The sequence below is a fragment of the Ammospiza nelsoni genome, chromosome 2, assembly GCF_027579445.1.
Source record: "Ammospiza nelsoni isolate bAmmNel1 chromosome 2, bAmmNel1.pri, whole genome shotgun sequence".
In the NCBI taxonomy this organism is placed as follows: domain Eukaryota; kingdom Metazoa; phylum Chordata; class Aves; order Passeriformes; family Passerellidae; genus Ammospiza; species Ammospiza nelsoni.
The window spans coordinates 99,453,114-99,474,065 of record NC_080634.1 but is presented as its reverse complement, the minus strand read 5'-3'; the positions used below and the strand labels follow the sequence as shown (position 1 = coordinate 99,474,065).

General features: G+C 39.3%; 1 protein-coding gene across 2 annotated transcripts in view; it reads right to left on the bottom strand.

The window, feature by feature from the left end:
- Positions 1-2,309: 2,309 nt before the first annotated feature.
- The window catches only part of TBL1X (transducin beta like 1 X-linked), a 191,910-nt gene continuing 173,267 nt past the window's right edge, over positions 2,310-20,952 (bottom strand). For both annotated transcript variants that reach the window (XM_059493473.1, XM_059493472.1), the window contains 9 exons: positions 19,792-19,855; positions 19,593-19,690; positions 18,051-18,111; positions 13,525-13,646; positions 12,005-12,079; positions 10,002-10,129; positions 8,662-8,827; positions 7,803-7,904; positions 2,310-6,748 (listed from right to left, as the gene is read on the bottom strand). In XM_059493473.1, coding sequence (XP_059349456.1) covers positions 6,722-6,748; positions 7,803-7,904; positions 8,662-8,827; positions 10,002-10,129; positions 12,005-12,079; positions 13,525-13,646; positions 18,051-18,111; positions 19,593-19,690; positions 19,792-19,855 — 843 coding nt within the window. In that variant the 3' untranslated portion in view covers positions 2,310-6,721. The remainder of the gene's footprint in view (positions 6,749-7,802; positions 7,905-8,661; positions 8,828-10,001; positions 10,130-12,004; positions 12,080-13,524; positions 13,647-18,050; positions 18,112-19,592; positions 19,691-19,791; positions 19,856-20,952) is intronic.

Sequence of the window (20,952 nt, the reverse complement as noted above, 5' to 3'; positions counted from 1 at the left end):
ACTGCTCAATGCTTCCACTGTTAGTTCTCACATAATTCAGGCTAAGTAAATATATATAGAGAGGATAAAGGCAGGAAAACTAAACTACAGTTTTAGCTTGACACTCATACATTGTCTGAAAACATTCCTGGAAAATAACATGACTAAAAATAGGACCATGACATAGCATTTATTTAAGAAGCAGGTAAAGTGAGAACTTTATATAGCACTACCCCCGAAGCTCCAGCCCCACTGTAGCTGTCTCCTTGGCTCTCATACTTTTTATTTTGAGAAGCTGTTATGAAGATGTAAGTGCTGAGTCAGAACATGAACTGACACAAATGTCATGAAAGTGCATTGCATTCTCTTGTTTTTGAACACATTATGTGTTGAGGTGCTCATCACCAGCACACCAGCTTTTCTAGCCCCTTTGTCTTTCCAAATGTTATATATCAATCCTAACTTAATGCTCTGGGTCCTTAAACACCTCAGAAGTGGATGATGTGACACACAAGACTGGTTTTGCTCTGAGCACTAATTCCTTTTGAAGGCTTTGGACAATCAGCCTTAGCTCAGGTCAATGGTTCAGCCTCTTACATGGTCACAAAGCCAGAACCCCATTTCATGCTGAATCCCCCCAGGTACCATGGAAACCATTTGGTGGAATAAAACCCAACCAAAATCTACACAACACTCAGCCTGTTAATGCTGAGCAATTCCCTCCCCTTGCATCCTTTCAGGTCAGTGCCTTAAACCCTAAGCAGAGAAAGGAGCCCATGGGAGCTCCTGACACAGAGGATGACTGTGACAACTTCAGAATATTCCATTCATGTGAAGTTCTTCAAAAACTTCCAACTGCTTAAGCAAGGTTGAATTTTAGCCTGGGTAAAGAAAAATTAACGATTTACCTTGATCAGAACTCAAGTTCAATTTATTTTATATGGAGAAATGTCCTTTTCAGGAAACTTATTTGAAGGAAACTTTAAAAAGTACTTCAACAACCCAATTTTACTCAAATTGGTTCCTTACCAGCTGTATAAATTTCCAATAAATACAGCATTGGAGGAAATAAAATCAAACAGTAAACATGTGATGGGAACAGCTACAAAGGTGACCTGATTCAGAAGGAAAAAGTACTCAACAGGAGAAGTCTGCCAAAATTCTGGGAGAGAAATGACCAGCCAGCCTGGGAGATGTGAGCCTGGGCACCAGAAGTTCTTGAGAAGTGCAGCCAGCATCTCTGAAATGCAGCTGGGTACCAGAGACATCCTGAGATACCCTCGGAAAGTGCAAGTCCAAGTAACATCACCTGAAAAGCTGAAAAATAGTCTGGAAAAAGGGGATAACATCCTGAGAAAGAATGTATTGGTAACTTCCACTGTTTCAACTGCAAGAGCAGGAGAAGTTCCAAAATAGAACTGAAATCATAATCTGTCAGGTGTCCCAGGTGAAAAACAGAAATTAACTACATCCATTGACTGCTCAAAGTGGTGGTGTCCTGAACCCTCTTATGTGTCCATGACAGAGATGATTTTCTATCCAAATCAGCTTCTCTTTCTCTTCCTGCACTGCACATTCTTGTCCCTTTCCTACACAGGTCTGCAAGACCTTGGACCATCATTGGGGAAGCCTTGCTGACTCCAAACTCTGTGACATGGATTGTGCCTGAAGGGAGACCCTGCCTGTTCTACTGCTCCCTCACTCAGCCCAAGGCTGGGGCTGGCCTCTTTCATCCTCCCACCTCTGGGATGCCCCTTCTGAGATCTACAGCTTGGTGTCCAATCTGTACATGTGATTAACTTATCCTAAGTTTATCTGCTGTTGTATTAATGCCAAGTTTCAGCAGTAACAACTTAGTTGTAACCTGTAATTTATATATATATATATATATATATACATATACATATATATATATGCACACTTAATTGCTACTACTATTGGGTGCTTGGGTGCTGCTATATTTGATTGTTGCTATAAATTTATTGCTGCTGTATCACTGATTGTTGCTATATCAATGCCGCAGATACTACTCTGTAATAGTAATATATATATATATATATATATATATATATATATATTTGCTTTCTTTATTATAGGTGTACTTGCTAATGGTGAGTTGTGGTGTTTGTGGTAATCTGTATTAAAGTAAAGAAAAATAGAGGCTAAAGTGTCCATGCCCTGTGTACTACAAAATCCTATGAACCCATGGTCAAGGTTTTTAAACATCCACAGGCCAGGGACACCACATCACAATTTCAGTCACTTAACCCCAGCTCTTATGTGCAGGATGCAAAACAGCCAGAAAAGAATAAGGAACAACACGCACAGAATTCTCTAATATCAAAATATAGCAATTTATTCAAGACACTGAATATGATCTGTTGATTCTCTCCTTAAAACAAATGAGCTACAATACACAAGGTGAATTTGAAGAAAGTGTGGGTGGGGGAGAAACAAAATAAGGGTTGATGTTGTTTCAACAGAACCTGGGAAATGCTTAAATGAGAACCAAGTCTGGCTGCAAGTCTGACACAGACAATAAAAACTGCAGAAGCCAGAATTCAGAATTTCAGTGAGTGGCTGAAAGAACATTTCTGCAATTGACAAAGAACCACATCTTTTAAAAAGGCAGTTAAGAGGAAAAAAAAAGGAGGAAAAATTAAAAAGGGAAAAAGAAAAAGAAACCCAAAAACAAAGCAGACCCTTACATTTGACAAAGTGCACTTCACTTGGCTCTAAAATTAGCTATTTTTTTCTTTTTTTTTTTTTTAACAAATTAAAAGGAAATTTCTAAGATGTAGCATGGGGTTAATGTGTGTATAACCCTGTAAGTCAGGCCCTTTATTGCCCCATAAGGGACCCAGTGTTTCCTACATAAAAGATTCAGTATCCTTCTAACCCACAGAATATAGTGGTTTTTCAGAAACAGGGTTTTTTTTCACTCCCGGGCCAGTTCCAGACAGCCAGCAATAATAAAAATCCAGCAAGTCTCTGGATGGTTTCACAATCCTGTTTGGTCACTTAGGTTTTCCATTTCTCTTCTGTTACAAAGAACTCTAAACAAAATTCTAGGAAGAAATCTTAGCAAGTGCCCTGGGCTGTTGCTTTGTGCAGCTCTGCTGCAGGGGAGTCTCAGAGAGGCTCTGCCAGCTTGGGAATGTGCTGCTGCTGGAGGGGAGGGAGGGAGAGCTCCCAGGAGCTCAGTGCTGCAGGCTGGGCTGAGACTCCCACCTGGAACTGCTGCCTGGAAAAGCTCTCTGCCCCCACTGTTGGTGTCCTGAAGGAACCATGTCCTTAGGTTAAGATTAACCTTTGCAACTCCACCTCCTGCCTTCCTTAACAGCTCTCATTTCAGTTGAAAACTAGCTACTAAAGATGCTACTACAGCATCTTTCCAGTCTTCAGGATTTTGTGGAAGGTTAGAAAAGTGAATTTTCTTAGCTCTTCACATACACTGCTTTTAACTCTGATGGTCCATCTAGAAAACTTTCTGGAGCAGCAGCCTTTCTCACACATGAGCTTTGCAAAACAATTGATACTCAAATTTTGTTTCTCTTGGCTCCTTACCTCCATGTAGGCAAGCAAAGTGGTGTTCTGACAAATTAAAAAAATGTTAAGAAAGGAACAGGTGTCACAGACACTGCCCTGTTTTCTACAGTAGCTATCCTGGGAACAACTGTGAAGCATGGGCTGTGGAGCCAGCCAGCCATGGAGCACTGAGCAAATGAACCTCTTCAAACCCTGAGGTCTGGCCTATTCAGGTGTCACTCAAGGGACAGAGGCAAGGTCAGAGCCCCATCAGTGCTGCCCTCCCACAGACCAGCAACTTCTGCTTGTTATTCTCAGAACTGCCCCAAAAGCAGCGCAGGAATTTAACCGTTTACACGCAATGACTGCAGTCAGATCATTGTCCCAACAACGCGTCACAAAACCACACTGTGCCCTTGTATTCAAGTTCAAGACTCTTTGAGCAATCCTCTTTTTTTCAAAAAAAGGAGTGACTTTAAATTAGCAGGTACATGTGGTTATTAGGAAAGAGTGCAAAACTGCCACATGGTGATCTACAGCCATGCTCTTGGTGCAAAAAACTAAAACCAGCATATAAAAGCATTTAACACCAAAAATAATCCTTGATACTGCCTGGCATCCAATTATTTGAGATAAATTACAAACAACCTTAACTATCACTAGTAACCATAATTCCACATAACTGTTTTCAACTAATACTTTCAGCAGTTACTTCTTTCCATTCTTTTCAGCAGTTACTTCTTTCTATTCTTTTCTCCTTTCCCAAGGTGTATCTTTAGGAAATGCAGCTGAAGCTGGCAGCATCTAGTTCCACTAGAAGGACTAAGATCCCCTACAGATGCAAGCATACAGAGAAGAAAACTCCATAGAACAGATGGTGTTCAGATTCCAGGCTGATGGATCTCAGCAGGTCTCACACCACCAGTTCAGCCCGAGGGCTCTGGGTTTGCTCAGATCAAATCACACCTCCAGCAGCTGTGGTCAAACCAAGGGGATGATGCTGTGTTACAGAGACTCTGGGCCACAAAGTTCTACATTTGTTTGTGGCCTGTCTACTCTCTCCTACAGATCCTAGCCTAGGCTGTAGAGAAGACACCTGCATGACTCAGCCAGTTCTGAGGATCTAAGCCATGCCTGACACCACCCAAGGATGCCTTATAGTTTACAGCCCTTTCAGTAAACTCTGCCTATGTGTCCTTCTTTGCATTTGTCATTTCCTCAATTAGAGCAGTGCAGTCTTCAGCTGGCATCTGTGCAGGTGTCACGGCTGCAGTAAGGAAATCTTGTCCACAGTCGATTGGATTCGTGGTGCTTTGGAACTCTCCATTGTTGTTCTGATCATTTCACCCCACAACTTTCCAGTGGTTTACACGTTGAGATGGAACTTACATAGGATGTCATAAGCTAATGAATTCATTGCTCCAGAGCACCACATTGAGGTTTACATGCTGAGATGGAACTTACATAGGATGTCATAAGCTAATGAATTCATTGCTCCAGTGCACCACACTGAGGACACCCTTGAGGCCAGACCAGTCTGGGCAGACAGCAACCCTGCAAGTGCAGACCCAGAGCTTTCCCTGCAGGATGCAGCACACATGTGGTGACAGCAACATCACCCATTGCAATGACAGAGCCTTTGGGTGTGTGTGGTCCATGGATGGACAGGAGCTTGGTGAGAGTCCATTCTTCAGCAGTGACAGATGCAGTCAATGTATTTCAGTCCACCTGGTCTCATTAAGTCAGTGGCAAAACCCCACTGACTGACTGGAATAATGAACAGTGGAAGACAGCACTGCTCAGCAAGGCCACAGGCAGCAAAACCCATATTCTGTCAAAATCTGAACTATCTCTAGAGGAAAGAAGATACACAAGCATTTTCTCCTGGTTACTGAAAACAATCAGAAATACAGACTAGAGAAAATGAATGTTATAGTCTCAGGCTTCTGAATCTCTTTGAGTAAGTTTACATCATCAAACAGCCATAAAAAATGGAATGAGACTATGCAAATGGCTGGCTGCTGGAAAAGGACTTTAGTCAAGGACTGGTATTTCTTGTATCAAACACCATTTTTTCTTACAGCACTTTCTGAGAGAGGAGAGAAAAAGGATACTGCGCCTTTCATGTTCCCTGGACTCTGTGTCATTCTTTTTGCTTGAATTACACAACTGGTCTACATTTTGTGGCCATTTAGGCTTTTAAAACTGTTTAACATAAAAAATATTTTTTTTCCAAAAATACACTGGGTTCTTTCTGTTAAAAGTCATCTTTCTCCTGTAAAAATCTTCCCCAGCACTGCATTCTTATATAAAGCACTTATTACACAATTTGCTGAAAGTGCCCTTGAGACGCTAAGATCTGAAGCATGGAGGATTTTTTTTTCTTTTAAATGGAGAGAAAGAAAGGAAAAGGAAGTTATAGAGGAGAGGAGAAGCAGTCTGTCAAAAATTTTCATTGTCATGTCCACCTGGCTGCATCTACTATGGGCATACAGGGAGAAGAAAAAAAAAAAAAGGGGGCAAAAAGAAAGAGGAGAAAAAAAGGAAGGAAAAGCTGGGAGTGGAAGGGAGAAATAAAAGGAAAACAAAAGTTTCATCCTAAGCCTGGAATCCTCCAGGCTGCAATATTCCAGCTGATAGAAAAACCACTGAACAAAAAAAGTAGTCTAGAAAATAGAAAGTGTTGTGATTACAAAGTTGAGCATTTCATCAGTACAAACTGGTCTTTGAACGTCCTTTGGGAGAGCAACTGTAGTGTCCAAATTGGAAGGAAAAAATACAACACCGCATGGAGGAGGATTTTTTTCCCTTTTGGTTTATCACAGCATTTTTCTTTTCTTTTTCTTTTTTTTCCTTTTTATTAATTTTTTTGGCACAGCTTTTTTTTTTTTTTTTTTTCCCCAGCCATCAGAGCAAGTTCTCAGATGCAAACCAAACAGTGCAATGCCTAGCTGGTGGCTTCATGCTTCCAAGGCTGAATGTTCCAGGTGGAAACCATTCCCTCCCCCTCTGAAGTGACTGCGATTTTACTCCTTGATGAAGGTTACGGACAAAATACAAGTCACCTGTGGCCAGGGAGAATCGGTTTCACGGTACACTCTAACTTTGTTCAAGTTTGTACAGTTCTGGAGCTGTTAAGAATAGTTTTGAAGAGTGCTTCTCCCCACACATTCACTGCTGGTCCATTTGAAATTTCTTCTAAAACATTTCACTTTTACTTCCGCAGGTCTAGAACACAAACCTGTGGAGAGAAGAGCCTGTGTTAAGAGCATTTGTGAAGGTGATGTGGAAATCCCAGTCATGCGCCCTGTACACAGGTGGACCAGCCAGCTGGATGTTACACTCCCCAGCCTCAAATCAGCACACAAGTAAAGGGACAAACTGACATAGCAGAGAGCCCAAGTGAAACCCACACATTTAACACTTAGCTAGGCTTTCGCTGGTTTACAAACAAACATTTTGGTGTAAGATTATGGGATCTGTTCAGTTCCCTAAATATCATGTCCACTTCCACTTCTGAAATATATCCAGAACAGATGCAGGCTTGGCAAGCATGACAGTGGACAGGTGCCCATTTGGAGCAGCTGTTGGGAGCCAGGCATGGCACTGTCTGAGATGGCACAACTAAGCTTAAAGAACTGAATCATGTCATAGCTGTTCCCTTTGTTAAAATCAGATGAAAAATACTCTCTGAAGTAGTTATGCCAGCCAGCCAGGTGTGTCCTGCACAAGCTGATCATGCTGCAATTGAATTTTTTTAGAAGTAACATTAACAGCAAAAAAATAGTAAGGAATAATCAGTACCCACGGCAATATTTCTCTTTTACCACGTGACAAAATCTTTGGGTATCATGCTGAAAATTTCCTCCTTTATCTATTCCTATTCAAAGGAATAGGAATATTCTTCTGTGGAATCAAACTCTGAAAGCTCCAGGGTAACTGTTTGTTACAGAGTTGACTGCTGTGATCTGCTCTTCATTAAAGCTGACAGATAATGATAGAAGCAACACTACTGTTGTTTTTGTCAAATACATATTTAGAAGTCATTGGCATCTTCAGGAGTATTCACCTATTCCACAAGCATTCTTCATTTCCAACAGGAACACCACCTCCTAGCATTCAAAACCTTTCAAAGCAGGAGCATTTTTAATACACCACACAGAGCAACTTATTGTGTCTTGAGCTGCCTCTATCTTCAGCTCTGTCCCCAGGAGGCAAATACAGCACCCTGCTTTTTGTTCATGCTTCCAGAAAAGAAATCTCCCCCCAGTTTTTGCGCTGTTGATGATCCTTACCGATCCGTCTGATGCGCTTGCTCCCACTTTGTCTCCTCTAGCATTCCAGCAGACTTCAAAGATGCCCCCGGTGCCTCTGTAGCTATGGACTAGAGTTCCACTCTACAAAGCAAAACATCATGCAGACATTGGATACAGAAGTTCCCCTGCTTTTTCTCTGTCATGTGACACTGTGTTAAAAGGGGGAGCTATTCAGATCACTCAGCTACGGCCACCTCCATATTGTGATGGAAACTTGTTAGGAAACAGTCAGGAAAGTGGTCCTTGCAATGAAGAGCAACAGGCTCCTCCAGAAACAGTAGGACTCAAGACATCTGTTTTTGTCAACTCTGTAATAGTAAAGGCCTGGGAAGTTTGCTGATAATTCAGGTTGTGAGGTACCAGTATCCAGAATTACATCTGTGGAACTATGACATCCCACTTTTCTCCGGAATATCACCAGTCCCCTGCCTGTACATTTTTGTATCCAGTCCCCTGCCTGTACATTTTTGTATCCATAGCCCCTCTTCACAACATCTAAGCAAGGAGCATTAGATTCACAGCAGAGCTCAGTTTGTAGCTAAATAAAAGTATCCCTTATTTCTAATCAACACCTTTGCTTCACAAAGCTGATGACTCAAAGCAACATACCTATTTTCATGCATGCTACCTGTTTTAGCATACAAAGCACAACTGCTCTGGGCAGTCACCTCACTGCACCTGAGTGACTCAGCTGCCATGGATTTGTGCCAGCCAATACCAGCAGGTTCACCCTGGCAGGCAGGTCATGCATGACCTAGGTACACACATTTTCCATTTAAGCTTTTGCTATTAACGTGTCACCTAAACCAGATGTGCTTCACACGAGGCAAAACAGTACCTGAGTATTCCATATATGGACACATTTGTCAAAGGATCCACTGGCTAGATATTTTCCATCAGGACTAAAAGCTACACTGTAGACAGGCTCTTGATGCTTTGTTAACGTGTGGATGCAGACGCCTCGGTCAACGTCCCACAGCCGAACCGTGGAATCAAACGAAGCACTGCAAGAAGCATTCAAACATGAGAATGTAATCATCTGGGTGCTAATCAACTTGTACTGTGAGACTGTAGGTGTTAAAAGAAAATACCACAGGGTTTTTTTTCCTTTGGCTAAGCAAGACATAATGTTTCAAACAGAAAAGCTGAAATGTACCACAGCCTGTATGATTTTTATCTTAAGAACTACAGCTGTAGAACTGAATTCTTGTATGAGGACCCTTAGGGCATATGTGGGTGTGCTCTATATAGCCCTAACAAGGCCAAGCTCCCCACTTTTGAGATTCTACCTCCTGTTATTCAGGAAGGTCAAATATATCTTGTCATTAATGGGCTAAATGGCCCAGAGAGATCTTACTCCTAATAGATTCAACCTGTTTAATGAATTAGCATTTTATACTTCTCTAGAACTGTGGCTCTTTTCACTTTGTTTCAGTGATATTTTTGCTACATTCCATTTCAATCCCAAACTGTGGGCTTGGAGAAAGGCAAAGGAAATAATTTGCATTAAAAATAATATTAAAAGAATAACTCCAGAAAAGTGAGGTTCTTCCATGTCCATTCCCAGACTAAGGAGTAAAATAAACTAGTTTTGATACAGCTTCTCCCCACACTGCACACGCCATGAGCTGATCTGATAAACCCACTGTACTACCATCAACTGGCATTGTAAATGTATCTTCTACATACAGAAGATACATACAGTAAATGTATCTTCTAAGCTCAAAGAAGAATTTTGCACAGATTTTCAAGTGGAACTTCAAAGACTATCCAAGCTTTTCTCTATTAGCTAAAGCTACAAAAATTTTCTCCAACTGCCCAGGTGAGTTGCATGACTCCAGTTACAAACCATTCCAGCTGCCTGAATCCTGAGAGCACCTGCCGCAAGATTTTCACTCCCAGCAACGCAATGCTGGATGTGAAAGTGCAATGCCAAATTTACAACCATTTTATCAAGGCAGCTGAAACGTTAAATACCACATGACTCAATTTTCTTTCTTTGTTCCCTTTCTTTTTTCAAATACGAATCCTTTCCCTTTGTATCCATCCTCCTGACTTACATACACAGATACTTTTTAGTGGAATTGTCTGCAGGAAGACTGATGGCAAAGTGACAGTGGGGTTACATGTCAGAAAGATGATCCTTCTTGGCAGGCTAGAAAGAGAGGTATTTTTTACCTTGCTAACATGATGTTGGAGTTTGGGTTGCTGGTGCCTGGTCCTGTAGGGCTCCATTTGATAGTGTAAATCTCTTTGCTGTGAGCCTGAAGATCGTGTACACAAGTATCTTGCTTCATACTCCATATCTAAATCAGAGGAATAAGGGAGGAAAATGGCAACATTATTAATCTCTTCTCAGCTGAATTATTTCAGTTCTATGTTATTCTTACATTTGTTTATTTGAGATCTCAATTCACCTGAATACACATTAATATAATTTATTAATGCAGCAATTTGGCACATACATTAAAATAATTCCAGTAGGGAGAAGAGTTACACATTTAATAGTATTTATTCAATAGATAAGAACTAAAGAGTTGCTGTAGTTCCAAAAGGCTGTAACTATTTTCACACAGAAGTTTATCTATTTGAAGAAGTTTAACCAGAATTTTATTCATACATTGCAACAGCAGTCATTTTAAAGGACAAGAAGAAAATTGCAGCAACTGCTTAGAACACAGCAATTTTCTCTTATGCTAGTAAAATTTTCCTTTTCCTCCTGAACTCTATTTGTCTCTCCCCTGTTTTTAACAGTATAGAAGATGGAAGACAATCAGCTGTTTCTGTAGTGTTACATGGTCAAATACTTCAGTGTAGAGATGACAGGTAATTTAGTACCTCTTTTTGTCAGCTGAGAAAGTAAGATGAAGGAATTCACAGCAGGGAAAATAGCTCAAATTTAGTCAGTCAGTTTCAGAGAGATACTGAAAATGTAGTAATGACTTAGCTCAGTTGTTGTAGTCTGACCAAGAGAATGATGTGTTCTTATGCTGAATTCCCATCAGTGTACCTGAGACTGCTTTTGGAAATGCTACACAAACTCAGACATGTTCTACGGCTGACAGGCAGCATGTTCCAAGAAGTTATAGGAAAAGCTTGTGAATTCCAAAAACAGAGAAGAAAAAAGTTGGAGAGGAGTGATTTACAAAGGAAAAGGAAGAAGAATAATGCCTTCATTTGGAGCATTTGCTGTCTCTGTCTCCATCAATGAAGGTTTTTATACCCAGGTGAGGCCAGAGATAGCAAAGCACTGGCTCTTGTGCCAAATTCAGTGGTCAGGAACTTGAACTGGTAACAACAACACTGAACCATAGTGGTTTTTAAAACACAGCATGCAACTGGGCACCAAAAAGATGTGCCACCACTGGGTCAGGATGTTTAAGCAGAGCAAGAACAGTTATGCAATAGTGCTTTGTGGCAGCATGACAGGCAAGCTGCTGCCTTTTACCCCTGTTTTCTGCAAATCTCCAGCTCTGTCACTAGCCTGCAATAACACATCTGGAATCCAAAGTGATGAAAACCTCACTGGGTATGTGGCAAAGACAGAGCAGAAGTCAGTCCACCTATGAACAGGAAATATTCACAATGCTGAGATTCTCTTAGCTCTCATCTGCAAATTCTGCTGCTGTCTCAGTTTCAGGTCCTAAGCTTCACCTGTGTCAATCAGCAGTGCAAAGAGATCTGAGTCTTAATTAACTCAACCATACTGCAAGGAAACTATTGCTGGTACAATTCTAGCCACAAAACCAAATCCTTCCTGGGGTATTTGCTTTCTTCAAGGAACCAGCATAAATCATCAGTCCAGCAGGAGGACTTTGCTATAACATCATATAGCTACTCCTACACAGACAGCCTTCATTTGATGTGGCTGGAAAAGAAAAATGAGAAAGGGTTTTGAGCTGCTCAAGCTTTACATTATCTATACTTAAACTATGGCTTTTTTGTGACAATGGCATATCAGTCATGTAACACTTATTTGGATAGGATGCCTCAATTTCCCCAGTGTTTGCTTCTCTGTCTTCAATCTCTCAGATTTGCTTCAAGAAATATGGGACAACATTGAAAACTACTGTTCATGCAGAGTTTGAAGTGATACACTATCATCATTCTGGAGAAGACTGAAAAAGAGACATAGTTTTTTGTCCTCACTTCTTGAAAAACAGGAATGGAAATTGTTTTACCTTTAATGTCATGTCATCAGAGCAAGATGCTAGTAGCATGCCAGATGGGTCCCATTTGATTGCATTCACCTCGTTCTGAAATCAAGAGTGAGATTATTAAGCAAATATTCCAGTTACTGCATTGTACTGGGCACTCAGCAGAGGGCACTCAAGGTTTATGCATGGAACAAGTTCACCCACAAATTACAGTGCTGGTGCTTTTAGGGGTGAACAAAAGCACTGCTGCGTGCCCAACATGCTATGTATTTAGGTGGCATTTTGGAGTGGAACCATCCTGTGCTTGTGAACAATACACACAAGCAATCTTCTGATGTGTGTTCTGGCTCAAAGTTACTCCTACCCTTTTATTATTTCCTAGGATTTAAATAAACCCAGACAGATTGATGATGCAGCATTACCTTCTTTTTAAAACTGGGACATTTCTTTCATTAATGTTTTGTAGACTTGGTGATACAAATTTTCAAAAGAAAATAATGATACTGGTGGGGTGTTTTGTTTTATGGACTTGACAATTCTTCATATTGTAGCTCTACAACAGTGCTGATCTCTCTAAAGAGAGGTTTATGTGTAAATTAATTCCATGCTGGAATATTAAACAGTTTAGGATGCTTTCTCTCAGTCTTTCTAGCACTTTGTAATTAACTAAGCCTAGTGTATCCCCTTGGTAATGAGTAAGTTTCCCATGCTCTTTCACAGCTACAAGTAAAAAGAAAAAAAGTGTTTTATAAAAAGGGAAAGACTATTTCTTAAAAATATAAATTGGCCCAGGGTCTCAGTGAAAACAATCCTGGAATATATTTAAATTTTTCTTTATACATTTTACAAGTTTCAGTAATAATTAAAAACAAATATAGATATATTTGAAGTGAAAATCTGGATCACGTACAAAGCAGGGCAGTTCATATAATAATAAAAAGCACCAGTCTATTGTTAGGAATGTACAACCTGTCACAAAATATCAGTTTAACCACAGACTAAGATAAATGTCTCCAAATGCATAGTTCTGGAAGCTAACATCTGAATTATGGGTCAGTGAATGATCACAGTTTTTCTCACAAATGGAACCTAGAAAAAGTAACCTTTGACATCCATTAAATTCCACCAAGGAAAGAGTGGGGAAATCTTTAATATATCTTATTAGATTAAATTGATTCTAAAACTGAACAATGGCTGGAGGTAAACTGTTCTCTCCTTGTTCATAAGCTGTCATTTAGTAAAGGACATTAAGCCAGTGGAAAACAGAATCTTATTTATCAATGTGCCTTTAGTCTGCAGCTCATGCTACCCAGAAACACTCTCACTGTTTAAGCCAGAGGTGTTGCCTCCTGTAGTGATTTAGAACATTTTATCCCTTCTCACAGGCAGTGAATCCCTCATTCCCAAGGAATAAATATACTTCTAGGGAAACAATGGGGTTTAACACCTTTGCTGCTAGAACATAGTGTGCACACCCATCATCTGCCATCATTGTAACATTTGCTGTGACTTTACCACCAACATTTTGGACTCCTTAAACTTACTGTGTGTCCTTGAAAGGTTTTAACGGGACGATCACAGCCAAGTCTGCACACATGGATGCACATGTCAGTACTGCAGGAGGCAAAAGTAGTGTTGTTCTGCCAGTCTACATCCAGAGCAGGAGCTGTGAATACAAACAACAGAAGGAATATCAGGGATCACATAAAGAAGCAGCTATCCCAAATCATTTTCCTCCCATCACCTGTCTGAATGAAACGGACTACAGGCTAGTTCTTGGTCTGTCACCTGCAGCCAGTTACAGGGCTGACAGGGACTGTCTGAAGGACACAGAGTATCTTTTCTATTCCCATGGATAATCTGGATACTTTGCACAGCAACTACTTATGAGAATCTTTTGTGTCAAGTTACATGAGAGGGGGCAAAACACACCCTCCACCCTCTCTGCTCCCAGCTATGCATATCATGGCTTATGTCTAGCATTCATCCCTCTGTAACCCAGTTCAGTGAAGAAACTGAAAGAAAACTAACCCAGAAAAAGTGTGGAGAATTCCATCTGGGTTAGACAAGCATGTTCCTGTGAATGCCAGACACAACACATGGGAAGGTGGAGGAGCAGGTGGCTGTGTCCCTTTGCACTAGAGCTTTGTGCACCCTTTGATACAAACCTATCATTCTGTGCAGGCACATGGATTAATAATACTAAAATTCAGTTTGATTTGCTTGGGGACTGGTTTTAGGCAGGTACATTAATCAGCCTCATCTGAAATGAGAGGAAGGGTTTCTGTAGAGGGTTTGGCATTAACGAGTACTGAACTAAGAAAACTCTGTGCACAGAGAACACGTGAGCATGTGCATGTGTGCAACACATACACACACACACACACACACTTTGCAAAAAGAATGGGAACAAATCCCCAAACAACTCTCCCAGCATGTCAGTGCAGAGTGCAAGCAGGAGCAGGAGGAAGCTCCTGACAAACAGCTTGCTTGTGTTTCTATGATTGCTGCTCAGGCTTTTTCCCTCAGGATAGAGTTTAGCTGCCCTCCAGAGGATGACATAAGACTTGCTAAAATAGAGAAATCTTCATTCTCAGCACACTCTTATGAGAAGCAAGTGTGCTAGAATGAAACCAGCATATAGGAAACAAAGTTGGATCTCTTCCTGGCAAAGATACAATGCAAATTCATCCTTAAAACGAAACCAAGAAATTCCCTACTCAAACATGTTTAGAAAGATACTTTGGTAATATAGAGGTGAAAAGATATCTGTTCTGACAAGCCTGTTACATTTAAATATGTTTTTCCTATGTTACATTTAAATATGTTTTTCCTATTATAATTTTTATGAACTACAAAACAAAATAGATCCCTATCACCATCTGAGTCATCAGGTAGCTCCCTAAATGAGAATGAAGGGCTGACGCTGTTTCATAGAAAGAGCTTTTTTCAGTATTAATGAAAAAGCTCAATAATTCTCTATGACAGATAAGGAATTACTACCTTGCAGAAATATAAAGGAAAAATGTGTGAGGAAAGCAGACTACTTTTGAGTTTTCCAATGAACATGAATGAGGATTAGGAAACAATCAAAGATCTTTCTTTAACTGCCTGTTTGCCTTTCTTTTTATGCTACAAGCTTTGTATTACTATTTCAAAGCAAAAAAAAAAAAATCATCATTAATAGCAATATGCCTTCAGGGCTAATATCTAGTAGGAGATGTATGAGTCAAAAACTAATTTTCAGAGAGCTATTGGTACCTAAAGCTATGGATTTGCATTGCAGCATAATTGAATCATAAAGTGCTGATAATTAATACTGATTCATTTATTGGTGTACTCAGTCATATCTTTACTGGATATGTAACTACATTAAAAAGTTTGAAAAAATCAAACAAACATGGTTCCTGACGCAAATAATCAAATTGCCAAAGTATTTCCAAAACCGCAGGATACCAGCCAATTGCATAGAAACAATTAGAATATCATAATATATCATACTAAAAGCAGCAAAAAAATCCTTAAAAAATGCAGCTAAAATACAAACCAAAAATGGAAGTGTTACAATAATTATCTGGCATTTTAGCCTTTTTCAGAACAAATTTAAGTGTGATTCAGAGCACTGATATCACAGAATTATAGAATGGGTTAGGTTGGAAGGGACCCTAAAGAACACCCAATTCCAGCCCCCTGCTGAGGACAGGGACACCTTTTATTAGACCAGATCATCAGAGCTCCATCCAACCTGGGCTTCTCTGGGCAGCCTGATCCAGTGCCTCACCACCCTCACAGTACAGAATTTCTTCCTGATATCTAATCTAAACCTTCTGTCTTTCAGTTTGAATCCTTTCACCCCTTGTCCTGTCACCTCACACAGATGATTAAAACTGGGCCACACAAATACCTCTTTTGGTGTCAATTTAACAGCTTGCTCCTGCAAGCACAGACATCAGTCTGTATCTATCAGGAAATGTCAAAATTGGATTATTTAGCTCCTTTTTAAAGAAATAAGTTTTGTGAATACATATTTTGATCAAATGCCCTATGATGATTCATAGTTTTGCAAAAAATAATGAAACCCTAGAAGCTACTTATCTGCATAGTTACGTATTTTGAACAAAAGCCTCAAAAATTACATGGGAACAACAATAACATGGAGGCCTTCAACACCCAGACAAAGGAACTTTTCCTTACATATTTTAGGATGACAGTTTTGTCCATGTGGTGTAAACTAAACCAGTTGGTACAAAGAAGCAGACAGTATAAAAAACCTTATGTTTTTTCAGGTCAACTACCTCCAGACTTCAAAGAAGTATATGTTAAAGGAGGTGTATCCTGCCTAGACTAGACTTTTAATTGTTAAAATCCACCTTTAATCCTAGTGTAGACAAGGTTTTCAGATTCCAGATATGGAAAGGAATTTGCTGTTAGTTTGTCCTGGTGATGCAAAGAGGACAAGGTGAGGTTTGTGGCTTTAGACTTGTGAGAACAAAGTGAATAGAGAGTCTGGCTGATTTTAAGAAGGTTTTGTAGGATACATGCTTTCTCCAATCAAAAATTTCCTCAACAGCATTTTCTCAATAATTGCTTTACATCCTTATGAAAACATATAAGAAAGAGTGAAAAAAATTTAAAAATATTAGCTTCTCCATGTCTACATTTCAGTTGTGTCTCATGTTCCAAAGATATACAGCATGTGCAGTAAGAATTTTTTAAAAAATCTTTTCATGCACAAGGACATATTGCATTGGTAGATACAGCTGAGTTATCAACTTGCTAAGAAGGGGATGGGGTGATTTGTCCTTGATGCACATCACTGCTAAAACAGCTTATGTGTCAGTGAACATGATTCTGAAGGGGCAACCAAGCTCTGAATCCACAACTACTTAGATTACTAGTTAGGGATCAGAGGATTAATATCTCATTAACTAAATCACTCTATGTGCACAGTTTGCTGTTATGGTAGATAAATAAATGCCACAGTGAGAAAATCTGTCAGCAGACACCAACTCCTCTAAACCAACAGCTGCATTAATAAATGAGAGATGAGTGACAAAAATGCAGAGTATGGATTTGCTGTGCCCATGGACATACTTTTTGTCTACTGCTGAATAACCATTTAGATTGCTACTGCATATTATTCACATCAGTGTAAATGTGAGAATAAGAACAGTTTGAGTCGAAAAGCATGTTCAATATAATGTTTTAAAATTAGTATTGAAATGTGTTTTTAAACACCATTGTGAAAGCTTGTTGTATTTAAAAATGGATTAGTTACAGTGAACTAGGAAGGTGAACACCCCTAACATCAGAATCCAGAATGTTCTCATGGTTTTAAACTCAGTTTTACTATACCCCTTAAAATTCTTCACTATGCAAATGTAGCCACTTTGGATCATGAATTCAGCCATCATCTTACATGTCTGGTCTCAGATGAATTTCAGATTTTGTCAATGACTGTCTGTTATTCAAGATTATTTAGTATCTGTGACATCTCCTGTCTTCTTAAAACAGTTCTATAAGTAACCATCCTAATAGCATTTTTGTGCAACAAGGTTTTGAAACTCAAGGCTGGCAACTGATTTCCAATAATCAGAGAAAGCAAATATTGAAGAAATTCAAGTTAAAATTAAGAGCTAATAAATTCTGAGGACTTTTGTGAGTGCAGTGGTGAATGCAAGGTGCATGAGAGATCTGCCTGCTTCTGCCTCAAATCAGCTTCACTGAAACAGGAGCAGAGAGAATTGAAAAGATCCCAGACACCTCCACTGAAAATTCTCTTCATGAATCCCCACCTGGTATTATTCAAGCACATAGATAACAACAGGATTGCTCAGGTAGGTAGACATGGCTGGTGTACAAATCCTCTCCTAAAATCAGCTTTCAAAGCTGATTCTCACAGAACTGTGTCTTTGTGAAATGAGAATAAACCAACAAGCCATGATATTCACGATAGTTAAAGCATAAAAAAACTTGATTGAAACTTTCCTGTGGCAGATATGGATAAAGTACATTGACAGAATTGAAAACTGCATTTCATTTTCCTAAACAAGAGTTACATGAAAAGTACCTGAATGGAAAGGAAATTGCTGTTTAGCTTCTCCTGTGTGAGCATCCCAAATTATTGTTGTCTGCATCCAAAGAAAGGGTAGAAAAAAAAAAAGATTAGTGGTTGTTCAGCTCAGAGAAAAAAAACCCAAATAGCACCCTCACTAAGTAGCAATTCTAAATGATGAACTGATAAAATTATTGACTACAGAGAGCCTTGCGTGCTTAACAGTGGGAAAACCAGAAATTAATTCTAGGTATTACAGAATAATAATCTAAGTGTAGATAAAGAAGTATCATGCCTACAAAAGAAGCAATATAACTATGAAGAACAGGCATACTCTCTCTGAATAATCTAGAAGACAACACTATCCATTTTCAATAAGCATATTGGAAAAAAGTTCCAGTTATGATCTTTAAAGAACACTTTTTCCCTTTTCAAAAGATGCCAGCTGAATTCTACTTCAAAATGATGCTGAACCCCATTTGTAACAAGGCAATAAGTGAAATGTTTTTCTATCAGCAGAGTACACAGCACTTCTTGCCACTGAGGTGGGACAGAGTCAGGTGTAATTGGCTTACTACAGGTTTAATCCATACCCACAGCACACGTGAGTGTGTCCCCTGTAGAGCTCAATACCACCTCCTGAGAGAATTATTAATTTATTTGGAGTATATTCTTCCAGAAAATAAATTAGGGATGCATCATCTTGCTGATAATGGATCACCTAAAGAAATGCTGCTTTTATTGAGAATGTAAGTTTGCCAGAGTAATGGAATTACAGTTGGGAGATTAGCTGAATATAAGCCAATATTAAAGCTTCCATTTTCACAAGGTTATGGAAATATAGGGATTCACTGAGCTTACAAAGTACAAATCTCAGCTGGACTCCCCTCTGCCAGCTGCTGGAGAGAAGCACTGTCAGTGCATCTCACTGGAACACAGACCATGCAGCCTCTCCCTTGGAAGTGCCATTTTTCTCTAAGAATTTTGTACAGGAAGCCAAGGATGACATATGCATCTAATTTTTAGACACTGAAACTTATGCAAGATGAATGCTGTGTACTTTCCAGTTTCAGTTTTAATGGATCATCAGTCAGCTGTTCATTTTAATCTCTAATGTGCACTTAGCTGTACCTACTGTGTTTTGCGTGATTTTCAGTTCAGAACCATATTTTTTTGCATATTTCTAGAGGAAGCCATATATATTTTATTCAAATAAGTGTTTCAACAATTAGATGAGCAAAAAGGTGGGGTATGTTTAAGATCCCTTTCTTCCTGTAAATAGCTGATAAAACTATAAGTACTGGAAGCTGTTCCTTCTGTAACAGAGACACACTCCAGATGCAATTTTACACATTTTAAAAAGTTAAACATTTTCTATGAAAATAGTATACATTCATGCAGCCTCAAAAATGTAATCAACATGCACTAAAATATATTAAAGAAATGTAAACTCTCCAGGGTGCCTGGAGAAGAAGAAACTAATCTTAAGGAATTCAGCAGCACAAGCTCACTCATCAACATACTTATATGTTACAATAATGTATTTTTAAAACTCACTTTATCAACACCAGCACTTAAAATATAATTCCCCTTTTTGTTCCATTTCAGGGCAAATATTGGACCTTTATGTTGACCTAAGGTGCTTGCAAGGTTACCTGGAATAAAGAACAGGTTATTATTACAATTTCTTTACAAATTGGTCAAATTACAGCTCACTGCTGTTTGATGCTTAAAGAACAATAAATGTTTGACTTACCATCTTCTGTCCATATTCTTGCAAAACCATCATATGAGCCTGTAGCCAATAGTGTTCCATCACTCTGTTGGAATATATAAAAAATGGCAAAGTTGGCTATGAGATAAAGTCTGTTTAAACCAACCTTCTTCTTTCTTTTTAAAGGTTTGCTAATTGTGATTTATGATTTTGAGTCCACTCACTGGGACAGATGATGCTATGATTTGAACTAAATGTTATTACTTCAGACAGCACAGAGGAAATAAAATCCTCTAACATACAGTGAAATACTAGCCTATACCATCAGATATGAGACATTTAATCAAAAAGATTAGAAAACAATACAAGATAGAACAAGTTCTGTGGGCTTCTTCCACTTAACAAACAGCTACTACTTCTTAGACATAAAGGACCTACCAAACATCAACAGATGACCTAAACCCAGACTAAATCCCAGTTCAGTGAAATTCAGGCACTTCTACTTGAAAGAAGGCCCTAAGCCACATACACTCAGGGTGAACACCTCAAATGTTATTCACCACCAAGGAATTGCTCTCTTCTTGTCTAAACACAGACCCACATGTGCTCATGGGCACAGTACCATGATGAAGAAACAGATTCATGGGTCCCAATCAGGAGGAAAAAAGCCCATGAATCTGATCAGGAGATCACATGTATTCTGGAAGGAACCCTTCACAGGATATGCCAGTGAAGCTGGTGTGATTGGGCCAGAATAATTAAAACAGAACTTTGCCATCTGGTGACACTGTTGAAGCAGGGTATTTAGTTTTTCAACATTTCAGAACCTGGATTAAGAGTGAGATTCATCCCATTTATCTCCAGACATGCAGAAGTTGGGAGTTAGGTCAGGAGTGCCCTCCATTACTAACAGCATCGTGTCACCACAACTCTGAAGTGTAACTCATGAACTTGTTTGCTTTAGATTATGCCAAGTTCAATATGAAGTCATGTGTCTCTGTTTCTGCTGACTTAGGGTGAGTTTAGAAGGTTAAACCTACAGGAGATGAATCCTACCCATGGTATCAAAGGGCATGATCTGAATATGACCTCCAGAAATAACCTTTCCTATAACCTTTATGTCATGTAAGTCACACAAACCAGAGAAGAACTAATTCAATACCACCAGTGTGAAGATTTCACAGGGAAATATGATTAATATTG